Source organism: Dermacentor silvarum, chromosome 11, assembly GCF_013339745.2.
Source record: "Dermacentor silvarum isolate Dsil-2018 chromosome 11, BIME_Dsil_1.4, whole genome shotgun sequence".
In the NCBI taxonomy this organism is placed as follows: Eukaryota; Metazoa; Arthropoda; class Arachnida; order Ixodida; family Ixodidae; genus Dermacentor; species Dermacentor silvarum.
The window spans coordinates 40,912,380-40,937,197 of record NC_051164.1 but is presented as its reverse complement, the minus strand read 5'-3'; the positions used below and the strand labels follow the sequence as shown (position 1 = coordinate 40,937,197).

The following is a 24,818-nucleotide window of genomic DNA, read 5'->3' as shown; positions in this document are numbered from 1 at the left end:
TTCTATCCTTCGTCTGTGGTCACCGATGCTCATGTAATCTGATTGTATGAGCGACGCGAATTGTCTAGAAATTTCTGGAAGACACCCGGGCATCATGGATTAATCTGGAACCTTCGATGACTCAGGTATAAAAGCCGACGCGTTTCGCCGCTGATGAGATTTTTCGATGACCGCCGACTGTGTTCGCCGCTTTCGTTGTGCTTCGAGTGTAGCTTGCTTTTGTGGGCACAGGTTCGCCCAATAAAGAATCAGTCTCGTCATACAGTTTTTTACGACAGTTTACTTCAGCGTCACTACTACGTGACATCTGAGAAAGTTCTAGACAATTCGCGTCGCTCATACAATCAGATTACACGAGCGTCGGTGAGCACAGACGAAGGATAGAAGCATCGATAACGTTCGAGAAGCTTCCGATGCAGGCGCGTCCTGCGCGGAGCGATAACGTTTAACACTTGTTAGCCGGTGGAAAGCGGCCACCGGTGAAAGATAAACATGTATACGTGTCAATATTTATGTGCTACAAACACGCAGCACGAACGAAGTACGCCATATAAACACACTTTGGAATACCAAAGGCACGCCGCAAGGCATTTCCCGACTAACGTTCCTCGCTAGAAAGAGTAGAAAACAATGTGTGCAAACCGTATTTTACATTCTGCATATGACTTACTTTTCATTAAATTCTCAAAGCACGGGTCAACATCTAAAGCGAATGAGCACAGGTATATTCTGTGCCTAAATACATGAACGAATAATTTCAAGAAATAGATGTTTGAGTATGTCTTCTTCCCCACCTAAATTGTTGACTTGACAGAACTGGAAGATTAAGACTGTATTTTATAGGTTTCAAATAAATGAGTAGCGAATTGAATTATTTAAAAGCGCACGTACCGAAGAAATAAGGATACGAGTTATTGAGCTCTGAAGTTCACGAGAATGCAGTCCTAAAGATGTACCCATTTGTGTTCCAGGTAGAAAAAATTTCGGTCAGACTCAAAGAGGTTTTCAACGATTCCCTTCAAGGTGCTACGTGGATGGACACAGAAAATAAAATGAAGGCTCTACAAAAGGTACCAGCATATTTTTCGCACAGGTTACGAGCGTTACAATAGTTTGCTGTCTGGTCTCTCGTTTTAGTGTGTTCAGTAAATATAAACGAGATGTGCAAGATTGTAAGCTAATTAAAATAGGCACAGTCAATTGCCAATATCGCTGTAATTTAATGTTAAAAGTGCTAGGAATAAATGATTGTCACGGGCTATAGCTCGAAAATGCACGCTATTCAGATTTGACATAGAGAAAATCATTGAACTTAAAACAAGAGTTATGAAAATTAAAGGTTGTGGTTAATTACCATGGTCAAAGAGCTGCTAAAATTCACTAAGACGTTAGGCCCAAGTGAAGCGCAGGTGGTCAGCGTGTTCAGCGCAGCAGTCGCTATCGACGTTCCTCTCCCAAACACAGCTGCTCCCTGTGGTTTATATCAGCAATCGCAGTTGTTGTGCAATCGTCATATCATACGGCCGTCTTCGCCATCCTATTTATCGTGGTAGTTGCCGTGCCGGAGTAATTGCTACACAGCCACTTTCGTCGCAGACGTGCTCGGTCATACCGCAGTCATCGCCGTCAGCGCCGTGCTGTTTTTGTTTTAATCGTGTAATTCTTCTTGAGATGTGACTGTTGCACAAACAGACAAAAAATAATGGTGCTGAAGATGTCAAGGCCCGTGTGCGTGTATTTTTTTTTCACGGGTTTATTGCACGAAATAGGACAGTCCGAAAAGAAACAACACACAATTTATACCTAGCTGCGGATGATATTATAACAAAGAAATGCTGAATAGCTCCCAGTTGCGCAGTTGCTTTGTTATTGGTTGATCAGTGCCCAGTAATTTGCTTCGGGAAGAATATTACACTCAACAGTTACTCACAAACACAGCTGTTTCTAAACCTGAAATCTTCCTCGCTCTTCACCTATTGGACAGAACTATTGTACATAGTGTTCATTTACTACGTACGCACCCATACAAAGTATCATTAGGTGAGCACCAAACTGCCAAACATTCAGAGTCGCTGCATCTTTTCTGGACGTGCAGCTAACATTATTAGCCACTGTGCTTCTAAGCGCTAAGAAAAATCAGAACTTAACGCCCCTCTCTAAGTAAGCGATATAGCATATTTAGAATGTGATGATTGTGACGTCTCGACAGCTGCGTGGAAGTGAGTGACCTTGCGCACTCTCATTTATAAATAGGATGCTTATATATTTCGTAACTCTTACAAACTTGCAATTCCGTGTGCCCGGTGACGCACTTTCCTACGTTCAGCGCACCTCGAGCTTTCCGTTTGATAACTCCAAAGTAGGTGAAGTCCCTATAATGCGATAAAAAATGCGTGACCGATGGTGGAATCGAAACTCTGGCTGAAATCGAACAGCAGCCCAATGTTCTAACCATTAGCCAATGATTGTATGTACACTTCTCTCCTGCTAAATTCGCTCTTTGAAACGTCTAGCACGTTCGTCAAGCGCCAGTTTCTCAGACTCTTCCCACGTATATGTCAGCTGGTATACGCGCAAGGTAAATGGTAGTTTCGTCACGAGCGCCAGTTTATCCCCCGGCGACTGATAGGCCAAGCCTCTGAGAAAACAAATATCAAGCTTTCTATAATGGCAAGTGTCTTGTCGCTGAGCGAGGGGGTGACGCCATCCAGGTTGTCGTTTGGTATGCGCCCGACGAGCGCGTGATTTTCTCGGTAGACGCATGAGGAAACAGGCACGAGTTGTGTTTCGTGTTGCGATCTGCTCATTACAACAGCTGCCATTTTCAGGCTCTTTCTTCTTGTAGTGACAATTTCTTCTGTTGCGTGTGATTTTTCGCGTAATATGTATTTAAGTGCTAGCTGTGCAATATTCCGCTCAATATAAAAAAGCCAGCAGGCCATAATGGGTTGCTATTGCTGGGGCACAATTAAAAAAAACAATATTACAGAGCTGAGTATCTCGTATCTACTATAGAAACGCGCATTCCATAGGTGCATCTGTACATAGGAAAGCTTATTACATTTTCTGAATAGTAAAAGTCATTTTCTTTGGATATGCATGTGACCATCCTACAAAAGTAAATCGTTTGTAGGAAAATTTATTTGTGATTGCACTTATGCAAAAGGTTATCAGTAAAGAAAGACCGGTTGAAAGGCTGAGCAGCACGTTCCACATAGACACAGACGAGGTAGAAATTCTAGGGAGGTGCGGTTGTCCGTGGCTAGAGCTGTCGTCTAGAAAAAATGGAGGCAATAAGTTATATGCTTGCGCACAACAGAATTGCTGGAATAAATTTCAACACTGTTCCCACAAAACAGTGCATTCATGTTAGTCAAGTCTCATTATACTTTGTAGTGGGATCTATGCTAGTAGTTATTTCTGTAGTTTTACGCGCCATAATCATGATTTGATTATGAGGCTTGCCGTAGTGGGGGACTCCGGATTAATTTTGACCATATGGGGTTCTTTAACATGCACCCAATGCATAGTACACGGGCGTTATTACATTTCGCCCCCATCGAAATGCGGCCTCCACGGCCGGGATTGGCTTCGGAGAGCGATTTATGCTAAATATATGGCACAAACATTTAACAAGCCAAATTCTTATTTTGACTGCTAGTACATTGAAGCAACAGGTTTGGTAATGCTGCTTATACGACAGCTGTCTAAAAATATGGTTAACTGCCAAGAGGATTGCGCATGCTTCCACTGTAAAAATACTTGTATGCGGATTCAGTGCACCAGACATTAAAAAAGACGGTCTCAGGGCTGCGCAAGCGACACCAGTAAACGATTTTGATGCGTCCGTATAAAATTCAGTACAGGGATACTTATGCCGAAGTTCCAGAAAATGCGAATGTATATATGCCTCTGGTGCCCATTTTGATATTTCTACGAAAGAGATGTCGTACTGGATGGTCTGCCACTCCCAAGGTGGTGGAAGCCTAGCAGGAGCCATTAGGACATTCTATAGAAGGGGGACGCCGGTTTTTTCTGACAGTGCGGAGGGACAGAGGTGGCCTAGTGGCTGGGCGGTTACGGAACAGCCTGGCCGTGGACAAGTCGTGAATAATTGAATGACGTGGATGGTCTACTGCTTAATAGAAAAATATTAATATGTCCTTTGGAAGAATAGAGACCATTCGTTAGATTCGATATAGAGGCTTTGCACAAGAGTAGTTCTGAAGGCGCCTGTAGCAAGGCGGATGCCTTAATGGTGGATAGGATCTAACATTTTCAAAGCACTCGGCGTAGCAGAATTATAGACTATGGCTCCATAGTCAAGACGTGATAAAATTAGGCTTTTGCACAAGCATATAAGGCATCTCCTGTCCCTTCGCCAGGATGTGCGCGATAAGAGCTTCAGCCCATTCATAGTCGTGAGAAACGTTGCCTTAAGGAGCTCTAGGTGCGGGACAAAAGTTAATTTGCAGTCTAAAATGATCCCAAAAAATTGTGTTCCCGGCTTACAGATAGTCGTTCTCCATTCAGATCAATCACGGGGTCCGGCAGCATATCTTTCTTGTTAGAGAAGAGGACGCACACACGTGCTTTCTTGAGGGTTTTGTTTAAAACCGTTCTCGTTCGCTCACTTAGACAATTTATTTAAGCCAAGCTGTATTTGTCGCTCGCAGATACTAAGATTACACGATTTGTAACCTATTTGGATGTCATCCACATACACAGAATAAAACATAGTACGTGGCGTGACACTATGGAGCGAGTTCATTTTGACAATAAATAAAGTACAGCTCAGCACACCACCTTATGCTACACCCGTCTCCTGCGTAAATAGACGCGATAGGACGTTACCAACTCGAACACAGAATGTGCAGTTCGAGTGATAATTTCGAATCGCGTTTAGCAAGTTTCCTCGGACGCCCATTGCAGCCAAATCACGAAGGTTTCCGAAACGCCAAGTGGTGCCATATGCTTTGCCCCTGCCTAAAAATAACGATAAGAAAAACTCTTTATGCACAAAGTAATCACGTACATTTGTTTCGATGCGTACAAGGTGATCTGCTGTGGATTTGCATTCCCTGAAACCAGAGTGCAAGGAATCCAGTGTTTTTTTTTTTTGCTTTCAAGGAAATGGGTAGAAGATTAAAGGAAATAGTTAGGAGTAGAATGGCGCGAGGGCAAGTAAGCCCAAAGAGCGCGAAAACAAAGTTTATTTGTCTCTGGTACTAATTGAAATAGGATGAAATCAGGCTATGCTGTAATAAACACGATACTCAGGGTCCATTTTATACAGCTAGAATGTATAAATAGAATCAAAATATAGCGTAATTCCGGAATAGATATATGGGCCGTAAATACAAAATTTAAAAGGAAGCTAAGAGCTGGGTATTGTCATGGGCAAGAGGGCGATGAGTTTCCTCCCACCGTGCATGGTTTCGGTGCCCTCCTTTCGGTGCCAGGGTACCATTTTTAACGAGTAAACGTTAAAAAAAAGAAAAAAAAAGAAAAGAAAGTTATGTACTCATTAAAATTCCAGCGCTATATTTAAATAATGCACCATGTCGTCGAATGCTAAAATGGGGTAATCTCATAGTAAGAGAGAAGGATGGAATGGTATGTGTTATTAAATTTTTTTGATGAGTGCGATCGTGTGTTTCATATAGCGGACAGGTTACAAGAATATGAATCACTGAGAGCGGGCCACTACAATTCGCACACTCAGGTGGTTCTGCTCCCAAAAGCACATAGTTATGTGGTAGGTGTGTGTATGTCCGATTCGTAACCTTGAATGATTTACTTCGTAAAATCGGTTTTTATGATGGAAATTATTCCATTCTTTTATGTTTGGTTTAATCAGGTGCAATTTATTATTTTGTTCGAGGTTCCACTCAACCTGTCAATTGGACCTCAGTGCTCCTTTAATTATTAGTTTGTAGTCTTGGCAGGGAATTTCCCGCATTTTGCAGGCATCACTCACGGTTGCATTTACTGCTATGGAGCCGGCAAGCTCCCTTTAATCCCAACGTGGCTTGGAACCCAACAAACGTGGACGCTATACCCACGTATTGCAAGTTTATGAAGTTCTTGGGGGATATGCAGTAAGAGAGGGTTTTTGGTTCTTTGTTTCGAGATAATTGCACTCATGGCACTTCTCGAGTCAGTGTATATTACCACAATTTTGTTGTTGCCGTTACTTATTTTATCTAGCGCCATTAGTATGCCATATAATTTAGCAGACTGTACGCTTGCTTTTGGATTAATTATAGTGGCGTGACCGGGTGAACTCTTCTACACAGCAGCTGCACTGTGCACAATGTGTTTTGGAGCCATATATGTAGAAAGCTGCAAATGCACTATATATTTTTTTAATTTCTAAAGAGTAATTTTTGAGCAACTCTTGTGAGGTGTAATCTTTTTATCGTATTTGGCCTCTTCGCTGGCGCGTTATCGTGTTTTGCCGTATTTGGCCTCTGCGCATTGTCGGCGCAGATCATTCCGTGTTCGGCGACTATAGCATGGCGAGGACGAAAAGTGAGTGAGTGAGTGAGTGAGTGAGTGAGTGAGTGAGTGAGTGAGTGAGTGAGTGAGTGAGTGAGCGTCAACTTTATTATTAGAAGGGGTAAGGGAGGCTAAGCTACGTAGGCTGCCAGGCTGTGTTTCACGATGGCGTCTTCAGCTTATGCCAGGACCCGTGTCTGGATGTCTCGGTCGGCGCTGGAGAGAAGGGCCTCCCATTGTTCGTTGGTGGGGGGTGGCGAAACGAGGTCGGCGAGCGGGGGATCTTCCGGGCAGCCCCAGAGGATGTGGTTTAATGAGGCAACGTCGCCGCACAGGCAGCAGCGTGGATCAATGACACAAGGGTGGATGTGTGAATACACTAGGGGGCACGGAGAGGTGTGGGTCTGGAGGCGGCGCCAGGCGATCTCGGACCACTTGGGAAGACTGCCATGTGGGGGTCGTAAGGCGATCCGTTCGAGGCGAAAGTGCTGGGTAATGTCATGGTAGGTGACCAGGGGCTCCGGCCCCAAGGCGTCCGACGCGGAGGGGCCCACCGCTCGGTCGACGAATCCTCGGGCGTGTTGGTGAGCCGACTCGTTGCCGGGGTGGCCTGAGTGGGCGGCGACCGAGAAAAGTTCAATGTGACACGGTTCATCTTCCAGTAGGAGTGGACGAAGGACCCGTAAGGTGGTAGGCGAGACGAGACCTCGGGCGAATTTGGAGATGGCGTGCTTGCAGGCGGACAGTATGACGCTGGCGTCGGTCGAGGTGGCGGCTAAAGCGATGGCCGCCTCCTCAACCTCGACGACGTAGGGTGTTCGAACGGTGGCGGCCGTGATTGTTGGCCCCGAGGGCGGCGAGGATGGCGAGACGGAAACGACTGCGAAGGCGTCCCCGGGTGAAGCGTATCGGGCCGCATCCACGTAGGCGACGGCGGGGTGGTCGGCGTACTGGGCATGAAGCACGGCTGCACGGGCTTGGCGGCTGGCGTCGTGGTGTCCCGCGAGTAGCGGGACACCACGACGCCAGCCGTGGGTAGCGGCTTGATGGAGATGGCTGCCTGAATAGCATGCGGTAGTGAGACCAGGTATGGCGGGTGAAAGGAGGCGTCATGACCGTTGGAAGAGAGGATGTGGCGACCGGTCGGCGAACGATGAAGGCGTTGCACCTGAGCGGTGCGGTGAGCTTCGATCAGTTCGTCGAGCGTGTTGTGGACTCCCAGGCGGAGGAGACACGCCGTGGACGCGTTGGGGGGAAGGCCGAGGGCAGTCTTGTATGCCCGGAGGATGAGGACGTCGACTTTGTCGCGTTCTGATTTGAGAAGGCGAGTATAAGGAAGGCCGTACGTGAGACGGGAAACGACGAAAGCATCGACTAGGCGGAGGAGATCGTGTTCGCGCATGCCCGTGCACCGCGCTCGGACACGAGCGAGAATGCGTGCGGTTTGGTGAACCGAAAGCGAGAGCTGGTCGATGGTGTGAGCATTATAGCGGTTGGACATTAGTATCATTCGAGCACGCGGAGATGAGAGACGACGGGAAAGGGAGTGGAATTGGCGTGAATCGTGATGGTGGGGTGAGGCGTCTTGTGGCGACGCCGGTCGGGGGGCCGCATGAGGAGGAGGGCCGATTTGGCCGTCGAGCAAGCGAGACCGGCCGCGTGCACGTGACGACGTCAGTTCCGTATTGCAACGTCTGCTCAATGTGCCTGTTCGGAGCCAGACGTGACCCAAAGAGCGACGTCGTCCGCGTACATGGTGTGTTTGAGATCGGGGATACGGTTGAGCTTGTCGGGAAGTGAGCGAAGGGCGGGATTGAAAAGGAAAGGTGCTAACACGGCGCTCTGCGGGGTGCCACGAGATCCAAGCGCATACGTGGGAGACGAAAGATCTCCTACGATGATTTCGGCCGTGCGGGCTGTGAAGAAGGAGCGAATGTAGTGGTAGGCGCGAGAGCCGGGGTGGATGGTGGCGAGTTAGGTAAGGATAGCCAATTGGGAGACGTGGTCGAACGCCTTGTGAAGGTGGAGGCTAAGGAGAGCCTTAGTGTCCGAGAAGGTGGGTGGATCGAGGAGGTCGTGGTGGAGTTGCAAGAGGACGTCTTGCGTGGAAAGGTAGGGGCGGAAACCAATTATGGTGTGGGGAAGGAGGTGGTGAGCGTCCGCGTACGTTTGCAAGCGAGCTAGGACGACATGTTCCATAAGCTTGCCGACGCACGAAGTGAGTGCGATGGGCCGGAGATTATCGATTGTGGGTCAATTGCTGAATGGTCCTCCGTGGTGGGGATCGAGGCGGTGACCCCGTCGAGGTCCGCCAGTAGCTGGTTGGTCCACATCGAAAGGTCCTCGATGTCGGGGGCGGCAGAGTGCAGCCGGTAGGCTCGGAACGCATCCCAATCCGTACTGACCCTTTTCGCGGAGCAGTTTGTTTTAGAGAAACGAGATGGCGCTCACGGCGGCGCGCCATCCCTCTCCTCAGCGACCGCGCACGAATACGAAACCATTACCGCTTCTACCTTGCTTCTGTGCGATTAGCTGCCGGAAATGCAACTGAGTTTTCGCTGTGCTCCAATTATGCTAGATTGAATCATGTGGATTGAAGACGTGTGCAGTAGTTGGCTGCAAAAATAGTGACTGGCATGTCAAGGAATAGAATGAATCTGCGTGGCCAAGTTTGCGGACCGCTGCTGCAACTGTCCGAACGTGTTACCGGCACTTCGAGATGTACGGCTTTCCTCGAGGATACAGAAATTTGCTCATCCGCCCGCTTTGTATCGCTAACCTTCAAAGAAAGGGCTCCATCCCCAGAACGTCGGCAAGAGTGAGTACCATTCGTTAAACAATGACAAAGGGAGTAGCCCCGCTTCCTGTCATAGTAAGTTTCGCGCACGTTATCTATACACATCTGTCCCAAATGGCAGGAAAACTTACGCCCACTCTATCGCCGACGTATCAAGAATAAGTGAAGGGCGCACACTTGAATATATGCGCACTGTATACGCACAATAAATGACGGACTACACCTATGGCCCACGAATGGTTGAGGCTGAATGTTCCGTGACGGTCCACAAGAGTGAGCGATTTACTAGCTGTAATATATATTTGCTACAAGGTATCCAATGTACAAAACTGCTACGTTTCAAGCCTTGTGCGCAGCAAGAACAGTTAAATATATCGCAACTGAGCACACCCGCGAGCGATTAGGCAGAAAATAATCAGATAGTGGCCACACTGAGGAACTTCACTGAGTCAGAAACTGACAAGGCACTGCTTCAAAATATTTGCCGAATAAAGAACAAAGAGCAAAACACACTAATCCTGACTGAATTTATAATCGGAAAGCTTGGATAGTTTGGAATACATATTTAGCCCCCCCCCTTTTAGAACAAGCACCATATACGCTGCTTGCGCCTTTTGGACATAGTTTAATCAGCTCCGAAATCGCTTTTGCATGTTCTCTGAAGCTGTGATCAAAGCTTCGTGTCGTCCACCTAGTCGCCGTCTACAATATCTCCGAAAACGGAGGTTTTCTAAGCCACGCCGGCGTCATACATTTCCATTGTAATCAAGGAGGCAACGGAGGCAGTTGAGGCAAGCAATGAACGCGTCACCACGTGATCAAACATGGCAGCGCCCACGGGATCGCCGCGAAAAGGGTCAATAGCGGGTCGTGTGCGAGCGCGGCTTGCGCGGGGAGGCACGGACTTGAATGGTGAGGACGTAGTGGCCACGGCCCAGAGACTGATGTGTATTGGGCCAGCGTGCGTCGTGCACGTAACGGAAAAAACTGAGGTCCGGAGTCGTGTCGCGGCACACGCTGTTGCCGATGCGCGTGGGCTGCGTGGGGTGGGTGAGCAGGGAGAGGTGGAGGTCGTATACGAGATGCCACAGCCTCGTGATGGGGCCATCGGCCTTCGAGTAACCCCAGTCCGGATGCCTGACGTTGAAGTCAACGAGAACGAGGAGGGGGGATTTGGCTGCTCTCGCTGCAGCGGCACGGAGCAGAGCAACGAGAGTGACAAGTCTTCGGTGACGCGTGGGGGTTGTAAACATTGAGAGTATAAAGAGATGGGTCTTCACATCGCTGAGGTAGGACCTCGAGAAAGACATGGTGGACCGTAGGGAAGGTAGATCGGCTCGATTGACTGTGAGCGTCCGCCGAGTGAGCACGGCCGTGACGGGGTGGGGCAGAGGGTGATGAGCCACGTGGTCGTGGGCGACGTAACCCGAGAGGGAAACGGTGCCGTGAGTCTCCCGTAGTACGATGACGTCAGGAGCTACCGATGGGTCCAGTTGTTGAAGGTGTAGAAGGAGTTGGTTACGCTTGGGGCGAAAGCCACGGCAGTTCCATTGCCAAACGGAGACGATGGAGCGGTCAGCCATGATTAGTAGCGGAAGAAAAAGGTGTCGCCTCGGCCGTGGCTGGCGAGGGTCGGGCGTCAGAGGATGAGGTGGTGCGGGCGTGGAGGGGTGGCTTGGCTCGGATGGTAACGAGCATGGAAGTTTGACGGGTATCGACCGTCGCGTGAAGAGATTGGAAGGACGTGGCGGGGGGATAGGCGGGGGGGGGGGGGGGATATATGCAGCGAGGTCCATGCGGATGGCATTGAGAGCTCCTTGTTGTGCCGTGAGAAGCTGGTAGATCGAGTTGAAACGGCTATCCACCCGTTTTTCGAGGTCCACCAAGGTCGTCTTGATGGCTGCCTGTACCTCTTCGGAAAACTGGAGAGATGTAAGGGGGTTGTCTAGTCTGCGGCGCTTGCTAGTGCCCCCTTCGGAGGTCTAAACATCCATGTCAGAGGAGGAGGCGATTGAGGAGGGCAGACATGATGGGAGGGTGATGGCTGCCTCGAACTTCTCTTCAAGAGCTCGCAGTTGAGCTTGAAAGGAGTCAATTTGGGTCTTCTGTGCCGCAAGTTGAGCGGTTTGTGCAGTGAGTTGCTGTCGTAGGGAGGCGTTTTCTTGTTGCAGTGCGGTGACTTGTGGAGGGGGGTCCGCGGGACCACGCCGACTGGGTGGGCTTTGAGGCGGGTTTGGGGGTCGCAGGGGCGAGGGTCGGAAAGTCAGTGGTCGACTTGGAGGGTGGAGGCGGCGCACGACCGCGTGCGCAGGACCACGTGCCGCGGGCGTTAAAGGCGTTTCACGTAGCGGTGATTACAGTTGGAGCTATGCGTGGAGTGATTCCCGTCGCAGATGATGCAGCGGGGGTTGCAAGCTGGGGGGGGGGGGGAGGGGGCGTGCCCTCGAGTGGTGGGGGATGAGTGTCGCCGCAGCGATGGCACCGTTCCTGCTGTGGCTTGGAGCACACGTGCGTCTGGTCGCCAGTCGAGCGGCAGTTAAAACAGGCCTCCATCTTGTTGTATAAAGGAAGGAGGCGAAGGTGGACTGCATGGTAGAAGATCCACCGGGGCAGCTTGGGGTCCATGAGGGTGACCAAGATGTGGGGAGTCTTGCCTATACGGCAACCAACCGCAATAGAAAGAGCAGGATTGCTTGCCTGGAGATCGTCAAGGATGGCTTCATCCGTGAAATCGTCGAAGGCGTGGTAGAGTATGCCCCGTAGGGCATCGTCCGGCGGTGGGGCGTATAGGCGGACGGTGAAGGTGGTGCCGGACACCGTGAGGGAGCCCGAGCTCTGCACGCTGAGCCCGAGCCCATTCCGCGACGCTGAGCGTAAAGGTGATGTTGACCAGGTGGAGTCGCACCGTGTAGCGAGATGCGGGCTGTAGGTCTTGCAGACTCGCTGCTTGCAGCAAGGTGGTGTATAAATGGCAAGGCTGGAGCTTGGTCGACGTGAATCGTGTAGGCTGGGAGGCGAGAGAGCGCAGCGTGGCGGCGGGGCTGAGGAGGCGAAGCACTTGCTTGGTTCGATAGCGGCGATTTAGCTGCGGTGGCGGCGGCAAGGCGCAACGCTGCGCGGCGTTGCTCTTGAGCACGGAGGCCTGGCGTCTGCCAGGAAGCGTCCCAAAGTTCTTCGGGGGTGCCCTCATGTCCTTTTACAGCGTTCTCCATGGCGGTGGGTAGCCCGTAGATGGGCGACGAGATAGTGGCGGTCGGCCGGGTGGCCGCCCTGTCGTCTGAGGGCTGGCGTGCGGGTAAACGCACTCAAACTAGGCCGGATATGCCTAGGTCGGCGCACGGCGTGGTGAACGGGTTCCCGAAATTCTCCTGGGCCACCCCGGGCGAGTATCGGGATGAGATTGGTATAGAAATGGTCTTGATGACTTGCCTCACCCACTCTGGAGGAAAGTATCTGGATAGGGCCAAAAGAACCGGACAAGGGCCGTAAATTGGTGGATCCGACGCGAGGTGCGACTACTCTCGACGGCGACGCCACGCCTCCTCGAGGACGAAGAAGCAACTGTCGCCGGAAGATGCGCCCCGGCAGGAAAGACACCGGGAAGCTGATCGAACATTATCCCACCGACGGCGTGCCCATCCAGAGTTCCAAACAAGGGAAGCCGAGGCTATGCGATGGCGAAGATCCGAAGACACCTAGGTTCGAATGAGGGAGGCGGCGCCACGGCAACGGTACGAAGAGACTCATCGGGAAGTAGGAGCCAAGGTGAAGCCACCAGCTCCGCTGTTTCATCAGTCTTCGTGACGTTGTCAGTGAAGTTGCGCTGATTTTTTGTATCTGTTTTTGTCACCGTGCGAATGCACTGAAGTGCAAGTGTCGTGCAATCTCGTGGTCGTCATGTCATTATGGTTGTTCCATCGTCGTCATTTCAGCTTCGTCATCCGAGTCTCGTCATCTCGTCGTCACGCCATCGGCATCATGCAGTCGTCGTTATCCCATTGTTGTCATTCTATCGTCGTATCGTCGTCATCATTTCAGAAACGTCATGCAATCATCACGCCATTGTCGTCATACCTCTTTCGAATTTTTATCGACGTCATTCCTTCTTCGGAATTCCGTCGTAATTATGCTGCCATCAATTTAATTGGGATTATGCCACCGTTTCATGCCATCGTCTTCATTACGTCGTCCTCATACATTCATCGTGATGCCGTCATGGTCCTTCCATTGTCATTATTCCAGTTTCGTCATACTGTCGTCGTGACGCAATCGTCCTCATAAACTCGTTGTGATCCCACTGTCCTCATGCCATCGTCGCCACCATGTTGTCGTTATGCGATTGTGATCTTTCCGGATCATTATCATATTATCGTCGGGCCGTCCTCGCCACAACACTTTCGCCTTTCCATAGACGTCATTGCTTCTTTGTGATCTCATGGTCGTCACTGCGTCGTTGTCATGGAGTTGTCGTTATTGGTCAGGGCCTACTTGAGAGAGTGAGTGCCATAGAAAAGTGGACCAATCCCGGAGACAGTGTATGTAGCGTATAGCAAGAGCAATGAAAATCTCAGAACGACTATTACACATTCTGAATAAAGGTGTCTTGGGGAATATGGCGTGTCCCTACACTGCATGAATGCTAATCGCATTAACGTCGACAGTCCTCGTGAGAGGGATGTGTCAGAATTTATTGTGTTTCCTTTCACGTGGTTTCCGGCTCACCTCGGCCCCCAGCTTGACTCCTTGCCCAATCTCAATGACATCGCCCACTCCCAAGCGCGCGCACTAACCCACCGCGCGGGAATAGGGGCGAGCTCAGAGGCCGGGGTTCTCGAGTTTCGGGACACTCTCATTACTTTCAACGAAATAACTAAGCACTATCACCTGGGTAGGAGGACTTATCCTCCACCCCATAGAAAACTGGCTAGACCTCTGTCGTCCACTTTACGCATGCTTCAGACTAAGTGCTATCCCAACCTGGCCCTTTTTCATTCGATCACTCCAGAGGCATTTAGCTCTACTTGCCCCGACTGTGCGGCTGTTAGCAATCTAGAACACATGCTCTGGCGATGCCCCTCGTTACAGGGGCCCAATCGCATCACGGAAGAAGAATGGAGCTCTGCCATCCAGAGCTCAGAACTGTCACGACAAACTTGGGCTGTCCAGAGAGCCCACGATGCGGCGGTTAGGCTCGGCCTACCCGTCCCCACGTGGGAGCGGCCCGCAGCTCTGCCCTAGGGCAGGGCTTCTCAGGACCTATTTAATAAAGTTCTTTGTCTGTCTGTCTGTCTTTCTCTAAGTCTCCCTTTACATCTGGGCTTCCTACGCTTAGTTTCTTGTTTTACCTACTGTGACAGCCAAAGCCAACGGCGCTACGATATAGTAAATCAAATAATTTTTTGACAACAAAATGTTTGCATTTATTTCAGTTGCAAAAAATGGTTGCGAAAATTGGTTATTCCCCATGGCTACTGAACACGACCGTTCTTCAACACCTTTACAAATACGTAAGTACCTTCCAATAAAATTTTGGGGGAACGTTTTCTTGTCCCTTGTGTTCGAAGCAGTGGCAACGATACCTTTAGAAGACGGGCGCGAGAGGTCAAAAACAAGAAGCAGAGACAAGACTAGTGTCATTTGTGCCTTCTAATAAGCATTTTTCACCAACTATACCAGCGATAGCTTATTGCAATACGTCGCTTACTGGCCAGCAAAGAATACGTACGATACGTACGTGGGTTATGTCACAGAACACAATCAATATAGCGCTGGTACCAGACTTATTGAATGTGGACAGAACAAACAAATCACATTGTGTTGCAGGTGGAACGAAATAAACAGAAATAAACCTGTAAAGCCGCGCATACTTCTGCAGCCAGGGAAGGAAATCAGGTCCAACTGCCTATCAAAGCGTCATGCCCAGAGAATCACATCGTTTGTGTAGCCCTCTCTTACCTTATCCCTCTTATGTTTCCTTATGTTCGCATCGTGACGTTCTCTCGCGCTTCCTGCTCGAGAAACTCCTCGCCCTTTGAGAACCTTCTGTTCGTCAGGCGCGAACGGTAATTATAGCTATATATGAAGGAATCAGCCGGGTAATTTAAGATTTCGCGAAACACCCTTTCACTAGTGGCTTATACTCCAATTGCTTTGCAAACGACCCCTTGGTGCTGTGAACTGTCTGCTTCATGCTGGAAGACGTCTAGCGCTAGGAACGACGGGTTAAAGCACGACAGACGAATGAGAAGGGTTAGGTCTCATGAGTGAAGTTCTGCTAAAATACGATGAAAGAAAATTGCTCGGGACTTCCGTGTAAATTTAAAAAAACTGGTAACTATAAAATTATTGCTTCCGGAAAAGTTTGCTACAGAAACCTACCGAGGTCCTCAGAACCATTGTTAAAATACACGTCGGCGCACAGCACACTCGTGAAAGGTGGAATTTGCGTGTCATTTATTATCTTTATCATAGGAAGCCAACAAACAATGACACCAAGGACAACATAGGGGAAATTACTTATACTTACTAAATGAATTTAGAAAATGATATATAAATGGAAATAAAAATGGATGAAGAAACCACTATAGCACGTGGGGAACGATACCATGCCTTCGTCGCATTACGCGTGCGATGCTCTTACCGTTGAGCTACCGCGGCACCGTTTTCCCATGCACTTTCTGGGGTATTTATATTTTACAACTAGAACTAACCTCCTAGGAGTGTTAGCCAGCGCAACCACTCACAAACTTAGGCGTACGTACTCGTGTACTCGTGCTCGTGATCACGTGCTCGTGACGTCTGCGGCAGAAAGGATGTTCCATATCCGCGGCCTAGGTTTGTGAGTGGTGGCGCTGGCTAGCACTGGCATCCTTTCTTCTTGCTGAGAGCATAGCACGCGTAAAGCGAAGACGTGGGATCGTTCTGCATCTGCGGCCAGTTGTTTCTTCATCCATTTTCATTTACATTAATGTATAGTTTCTTTATTTCAATTAGTAAGTGCAAGTAATTTCCCCTATGTAGTCCTTGGTGTCATTGCTTGTTGGCTTCTTATGATATTAATAAAAATCGGGCGCCTACGTTGTCGTTCTTCTCGCTCATTTATTACATTTGTGTTATAAAGCGCTGTTTTCAATGCATTCATAGTAGTTCTTGAGAGCAACTTAAAGGCTCATAGGTGCTAGAATCTCGGATGTCATCACAGTATGTGCGAGAAGGTATGCTGTAGGCGTAAGCAAATGATCCTAAAATGTTACAACATGAGTATTTAGTGTTGTGCTAGGCCTTTAAAGCTTTACCAATAATTAATAAAACCAACATTGGTGACCGTTACCTAAACTCAGTCTTAACGTGAATCGGAGTGCTTAATTATTTAGGAAGTTCTACTAAAAGCCACCAAAATATAAAAGATCTATTGTTACAGGTACCTAGCTTTAACCAAAGCACTTCATTTCTGAAAATGATGTACCTTACAAATGAAAACAACGACATAATAATGATGGAAAGATTGCGCCAGGAATATGACACAGACTCAGAGTGAGTTTTTGCTATTTTTTACAATACTATTAAGCCTAGCTTTTGTTTTTATACAGTAAAAACTGTCAATAGAGAAACAAAAATTATTCATATCCAGTGCACACCATGGACCCTATGTGAAGCGAAGCCTTCGCGAAGCGGTAATTGAATGCTATAAACTTGCCTTTTTTGTTCATGGGTCTCTGGCATAAAGGAAACTGGCGTACGTGCCTGTCTTATCACGTACCTCTGCTACACCGAACTGATACACGCGGCGATCATCTAAAAAAAGCAAGTTGACGGTGGAACGGCATAAGTATGCCTGCTGTGGCCTGCCTAATTGTTAGAGCATCGGGCTGTTGTGGTGGGGACCGAGGTTCGGATCAAGCTACAGGCACGTGACTCCGTATTTTTTTAACAGCGGAGCTGTTAGTCCGTAACGTGCGAACAGAAAATGTGGGCCGATCCTGGCTGCAGTGCACAAACAGTGCAATCGCAATGGCACATACCCATGTGAACTAGTGAAGATGAGACTGGCTAAGTCTAGTAAGCACGTTTGGGAGTACTTAAGCTTAGTCAGTCATCAATAACCGATCCATGGCCAATCAATAGCTAATCCAAAAGATTGCGGGAATTGCTGGGGATGACTTGGTAGTGCTTAGCCTAGCCCAAATACGTGGCCAATACCTTGCAATAGTCAATCGTTAGCCAATGAATAACTAATCGATAATCGTCAAATAATCAATAAATTCCGGAGAATGCTGGGAATGACTTTGTCGCGCTTAGCTTAGCCCAAAAGCCAGGACTAGCTAGGTGCCCATCAGCTCAGCTGTCTCTTTAGTATTGCGTCGCCAGTGCTAGCTACGCTAATGTTTTTACAGTATGACCTATTCAGCAAGACAACAGCATGCATCGCTGTCAGAAAAGTCCGGGAGAGTTCGCAAAGAAAGCTTCGCTTTAAAATGTCGCATATAGACTGGGATGCAAAAAGACCATCAGAGGTAGCCCATAAACCAGCACTGTCCACATAAAAGGTGACCGTTAGAATTTACAGCGCGGGAAGTGTGGTGGCTCCTGTGCACAACTTTTTGAGGCTGCGTATGGTTTTTGAATGGGCAGCGTCTCTTACAGCGCAATTCGATCATAAGTCAAACTGTACAACCAGGTAATACAAATGTTCGAGTAATTAGTTTTTTGAATAACTTTCTGACACATCTGGCAACAGGAAAAAGGAAACACGTAATTCTCAAGGGATTAGTAGAGGGCTGCCAGGAGGATTGCGTAGATTTTCTGGATAGCAAAAATTCAAAGGTACCGGATGAAGTTAACCGACACAGTAGCGGGTGAAGTGAATATCTCTGGAACGAGGCCGCTGCCTTCATGCAAACGTTAAGAAAAAGTTGGAACGTGATTTAACCACTAGTTGACGTCGTTGAAACACGAATGGGATTGAGTCACTGCGCACAGCACTCTATCGCGTCAGACCTCACGTGAGAGGAGTAAGAGCTGCGTCCGACTGCCTAAATGTTTTGACTGCAGTACCTCCGACTTCGGCCCACGTTTCTAGACTGCGTGTACCAACGAGAACATTTCTAAACAGCACATCCCCATGAAAACGGTTTTAGACTGCACTACATTCGGGAACGGCCCACACCTTTAGACAGCACATCTCGAGGATCGGCCCACGGAAGAAGCAGGGATCAACATACCTGATGCGGAAAGTGGGGGTAACTCGCTAAAGAAGACATGTCTTCATAAGCGCTCGCGCTGTTGCTCATTATGATGAATTCTGAAACTTCGAGAACTTAGAGAACAAGAATGTCGACAGTGTTAGAATTTTTAGTGCATCAGTCACTGAAGATATGCTGTGTATGTGGTGGTATTCATCGTTTCACCTCTAAACAAGGTGCACTGCAGTTACAATTCATGCGTGACATGAATACATTCCGGAGGACATTTTCAGGACGGATGATGAACCTCGACACCGATGCTAGTGTCCGAATTCGTATAAATTGGACACACATCGAGCGCTGATCTTCTTGACTTCTGTATGTGCTGAGCACCTTCAGTACAGACTTTCACCTTCACTACAGCACCTTCAGTACAGACACCTTCAGTACAGTACAGTATTTCTCACTTAATTATCTGATGAAAATGCATTGAAGGCATACAATGCATTTTAATCAGATAATTGCGTCTTTGTGACTTATCAGGCAAGTAACATTTACTTCTTCACGTAATGCAATTGAGGCCGTTTAAGAAAACTTGTGTGGACTAAGAAATTCCATATATGTAGTAACATATGACATATGACCCGGTCATATCTGCCATCATCGCTCCGTGATACAATTAACTAATTAACTTTGCTGTGCTAACTAAACACTTTTGCTGCTTTGTTAGTTACTTACGTATGTTTTTTTTTTCTGTTTTTCCCCCTCCCTTCTGTAGTACCTCGATCTTGAGGGTACAATAAAAAAAAACAATGAATTAATATCAGAAATTTCAAAGACGACTTAAAATATCACTCAATGCTATTATTAACCCTATTCCTTGCTTCTTTCGAAAACACTGATAAATAACATTCAGAATACACTTTCTTTCACAGCTGGCATTTAAGCTTCTCAACTGTGACAACACATTACGATCCAAGCAGCAATGAATTCGGTAAGGTTGTAATGCCTGTTTCGTTTAGATGATTCTTTACTTGCTTGCAGTCAAAAGCCTTTATCTAAATTACGTGGGACTTTCAAAATACTTCGCTATACGCGTATAAGGCCCTTTGTTGCAAATATTGTGCACTGTACCACTCCCAAAAGAGCCGGTTAAGCACAATAAACAAAAGAAGGTCTTTATTTAGCAAGAAATCAAGAAAGACTTTGTGAAATAAATCGATGATATTTTTGTGCGCACTTTATCTGATAGAATATGTGACTACTGCAAACCTTTATTATTACCTCGAGGTTCAGACCATGCTTCGCAGGCGACACCCAGGAGCTGCGAGAAGTAACGCAGCCCATTGTCGAATGCCGCTATTGCCTCCCTTGCCATCAAAATTCTTGGTTAGTTTAAAATATCTTCATTACTGTTGCCTTCGGTGACATCTGCGTCCTTTCCGCTTGAGATGCATGGCTTGAAGGCGTTGTCGGTCGTCAAGTTAGGATTACATTATGACTTCGCCATCAACTGCCACGTACTTGAGGGCCGTCACAACCGTAGATGTATTACAACAGGCGGCGTAGAAGTTGAGCGATTCCTAGAGCAGTGCAGGCGTACTACTACTGATATAGGTACGTTTGCGTCGATTGCCTTCGCACATAAACCTAGGACGCCATACCCGATCTCTTCTAATGGAAACAGTATCAGCTATGGAAAGCCCATCAATTCTTGGGTGTAATCTTCGGCCGAAATCTTTCATGGAGCCCCCATTCCGCGTACCTGAAGAAAAAAAAACTGTCATCGATTGGCATTTTACTAAGATTCTTGTGCGAGAAAACATCGAGCACGTCTGCACATTTGATGCTTCAGTTGTACAAGGCTTTATTTTTAGAATTTCTGTGCTACAGCCTTCCGGTGTTGTCCAGTACGTGCAAGTGAAATGTTCGTTCACTGGTTAGCTTACAAGATCAAGCATTGCGCACGTGTTTTAGACTACCTCGCTGCGCTTCAACATCTGCCCTAAACGTCCTCGCCAAAGATCATCCCATCGAAACATATGTTGCTGTATATTGTCCCAGGGCACATATTCGTCATTTTTCCCACATCCCCGATTACCACTTGGTGTTCTTGCCCTCGCAGACGCATCGTGCCATGTTTTTAGAAGTTATCATCACCCGTCAAGATTGTCTTCCATGAGAATGCACACTAGCAACAAAGCCTTCACTTCCCTTATCGTGTCTCCAACTGCCTCGGCTTTGGCTAAATTTTTAGGGTTTAAAGAAGAAACCAATCACCCAAAAATTGCACTAATACAGATGACGATTCCTAATAATGAATGTGATGTACGGGGAACGAATACACATCTATACTGATGGTTTGGTCTCATCTACCAACTCTTCAGTTATCTTTGTCATTCCGGCCACGCAAGCTAAATGAAATTCTAATAGTTACACATGACAACATCACTGACGGCAGAGCTTGCTGCACTGCGTGCTGCTGTAAAATACATTTTTTGTGACTTTAAGGCAGCACTTTAAGTCTGCATTTTGCCCTATATCACTAGATTCATGAGCAGTTGGTATATGAGTTAACGGAGGACCACCATCAAACTATCGATAAAGGGCATGAAATATTTCAGTGGTTGCTTGGACATAGTGGCGTTGCTGGTAATGACTTCGCCGACCAAGCTGCTCGGTCTGTCCATCTGGAAGCCCGACCACTTCTAATTCCCTTATCCAGAGCCGACACTGCAAGAAAGCTTCATATCATGGCGAAATATATGATACACAAATATTGGTATTCTCGCAACCTCCTCAAGCGTCATCTACAAATACTTGATCCATTCCTAAAGCTACAAAGGTCAACAAAACGTTTAGCGCTCTGAGGCGACATTGTTGTGCCTTGTCTGGCTCGGGGTGGTATTCAAAAAGACATACTTGTTCCGCATCGGAATGGTCGATACGCTCATGTACGACTCCAGTGAAACAACAGACACTGTTGAACACATTTTGTGTCTCTTTTTCCGGTACGTTGTCGAGAGTGCACCTCTCCGGATAGTGATCAACCGGCTGGACTCTAGAACATTCTCGGAAATGGAGATCCTGGCCATGCGCGTCGATTGCACAGAAAGCCACGAAAGCGTTATTGCGGTCAACAGGTCTTGGCGACCGCTTATGAACGCGGTCCGCATCTTCACATGTGCGCAAAACTATGCTCTCTCTCCTCGGTCTCTTTCCATCCCTATATACAATCTCCCTCCGTGCAGGGCAGCAAACCGAACGTGCGTCTGGTTAACCTCCCTGTCTTTCTTTTTTTTTATGTTTCGCTCTGTCTCTTTCTCCATCTAGCAAAATGTGTCTCTAGAGCTGCCGTTAGAGCTAGCGCAGAGCACACTTTGGTGAAACCTGCGAAGGGAATGGGTGAAACCTGCGAAGTGGCACCGGTATACGTGGCGTTCGTTGTAAATCGACAAAGCAGCAGTCAGGGACCCCTGAATTGCTTCGTTGTACAAGTATATTTCATGCAGTGGTTTTCGTTGTAGAGGTAATCAGAATACGTATGAAAGATGGGAATTTAGCTGGTATATAATCAATCATTCGTTATATAAGTAATTTCGCTGTAGAGGCCTTCAATGTAGAGGCATTCCGCTGTATTTGCACAGTAACTGTCATATCCGCACTCCGCATGGTGGCTCAGTACACATGGCATATTGCTGCTGATCACGAGGTCACGGGTTCGATTCTCGGTGGCAGAATTCCGATGGAAACGAAATAAAAAATTAGGAAGGTTCACATCCAGCAGACATCTACGTAATGGGAATCATTGACGGTTTGGTGGAGAATAGTTCTTTTTGAATCATACAACTGTTCTGCCAGAATCGGTAATGCTATTGCGACGTGTTGCGAACTGAGTCGGAGTGTAGCTCATATAGCGCTGTTTGTTGTTATCGCCATACCTGGTGACCCAAGTTGGCGTCAGTTATGTTATTTAAATAGCGGTACGTACCCAGTACCACATACTCACGGGCACGGCCCACATTGACAACACGGGGCAGGTAAGCAGTGGCAAATGCCCAGTGGCCTCTGGAGCGCACGCCAAGTTGCACATACCCACGCAAACGGCCGACGTTACCCAGCGACTGAGGTTGGTGTCAAAGAGGTGCATTGAAGAAAATGTTAGTTATGGTTGATAACCAGCGGACCAAGTTGACATTACAAAGGTTAAATGAAGAGCGGCACGTACCCAGCGGCACATTATATGGTGGCGCTTGGGGCACATACGCACGTGGTTGATCCCTGTTATCATGCAAAAGCAAAGAGAGAATAAAGTGTGGGAAAGCCCGGTCCAGCGAAGTTTGATCAGGTTAAACCAAGTGCAATTGAAAGAACTGGTGTATAATTTGTACCCAATGGTCGACATTTACTTTGTCTCATATTTCCATTCTCTCTTCCTCCTTTCCCGAGAAGAGTACCCAATTGGGCACCTACCCAGAGGCCTCGGGGGCACATTCCCAGAGCCCTCCGGGATCTGCAAACATGTTTATACGGCACTACCTTCGGGATCGGCTCACGAAAACTACGACATCGTCATTACAGGAGACTGGGTTGAACTTGCGAAAAGCGTTACGCGTCAAATGATGTCGCAAATTTGCCATCGATTGCGAAAGCAAATATGCAGCTGTAGGAAGCAAGAATAGTAGTTTTATCGGCCGTATAAGCTTGTAAACATTCGCTTACTGACTAGATTACCTAACAAGCCGAGACAAACATGAACATATCTCATTCGAACACCGCGGACACTGGCTGTCAAAATGCTAGCGTCAGGAAGAGCGGCAACAGAAGCGAGCGAATCGACCTTCGTGCTGCCTGTCGCTTCACAACAAGCTAAGGGTCGAGAACACAGTGGACACGAAGCTAACAGCTCTCGGTCGCACATACTCTGTACCTATCGCAGATGGCTTTCAAGAAAGGGCCCGCGCGACCTGGCTCAGTTGCGCCATACGCAGCCTCAGCCGGAGTGAAAGTAAACATCGGTGACGGTGTTCCAAGCCTCCTAGAGCTCAAGATAGTTTACTCGAAATTTTATTGAAAAGAGAGTTTGCTTTCAAATAATTCCACCACCATGCACTTTATTATTTCAGATCAATGCTAGCTGCAGAGAAATTAAACAATAATTAAGTAGTGTGAGGTTACAGCTCTACTAACAGGACTTTGTGCATCGGTGAATAGATTGATGAAGGCTACCTCATTAACGCGTGTATGACTTAAGTGGTGTTCTGCACTAATGGTACCATACGCTGCCTTGAAAAGTCAGCGTCACCTGCGCGGTAGCTCAGTAGCTATAACGTCTCGTTGCTGATCTTAAGGTCACGGGTATTGTCCCGGCCGCCCTTGCCGCATTTCATTGAGGGCAAAGTGCGCCACCGATCATGTACTCGTACTTAACGGGTGGACGTTAAATGGAATGGAATGGAATAACTTTATTGTAAGGTACGGCGCGCTACGGGGCGCAAAGGCCCATAGAGCGGGCTACTGCCACGTTGGGACAATGTGTTTTACCTCAATGGCTGTATCGTGGACTCGCTGGACGGCCCGGATCTATTCAGCCAGGTCCGTGCTGCGTAGTGCTTCTTGTAGCCTGGCTGAGTCTTTATTCTTGTTTGCGTGGATCCGACCACACGGCCGGAACAAGTGATGTATGTCTAGTGTGCTAAGGCAGTTTTCGCAATATGATGTTGTGTATAGCTCAGGCATGTAGTGATGTATTCTGTTCTGCTTGGGGTACATGTTGGTTTGAAGCATTCTGAACGTGAGGGCTTGAGGCCTGGTGAGCTTAGTGTGAGCTGTGCTGTATATTCTGTGGTCTAGATAAAAGTGCTTTCTAATCTCGTTGTATGTGGAGTTAAAGAACCTCAGATGGTCGCAATTAATTCGGGTTCCACCACTGCCGCATGCCTCATAATCATATCGCAGTTTCGGCACGTAAAATCTCAAACATTTGCTCAAACGGCTTTTAAAATTCAGTGTCGGTAAATAATTGTATGCCTGATGTAGAAAAATAGTCAACCAGGTTCATCCAGGCAAATAAAAGAAACATTTCTTTCCTTATCTCATATTTTAGTTCTCTGTTCTTTCTTTTCAAGGAAAAGGAACTGACCACGCACATTCCCGGCTAACCTACCAGAATTTTATTGCGTTAGGAATTATATGGACAGTCCAAGCGCATTTCTGCCGTCGTCGTCGCCGTGAAGTTCCATGTAAAGTCCAAACACAATAACATCGTCGCCGTGCGCTGTACGCTGTATGTGCGAGTGAAAGTTTGCGAGGGCCAGCCGGCGATCGCGGCTCAATAT

At 47.8% G+C, this 24,818-nt stretch overlaps 1 protein-coding gene across 2 annotated transcripts in view; it reads left to right on the top strand.

Annotated features, from left to right (window-relative positions):
- Window positions 1–913: 913 nt before the first annotated feature.
- Window positions 914–24,818, top strand: part of LOC125941534 (neprilysin-1-like) — a 70,935-nt gene continuing 47,030 nt past the window's right edge. The window contains exons 1-4 of one of the 2 annotated variants that reach the window (XM_049659016.1): window positions 914–1,070; window positions 14,728–14,805; window positions 16,719–16,831; window positions 19,416–19,474. In XM_049659016.1, coding sequence (XP_049514973.1) covers window positions 951–1,070; window positions 14,728–14,805; window positions 16,719–16,831; window positions 19,416–19,474 — 370 coding nt within the window. In that variant the 5' untranslated portion in view covers window positions 914–950. The remainder of the gene's footprint in view (window positions 1,071–14,727; window positions 14,806–16,718; window positions 16,832–19,415; window positions 19,475–24,818) is intronic. The other variant, XM_049659015.1, reaches the window with a different exon arrangement.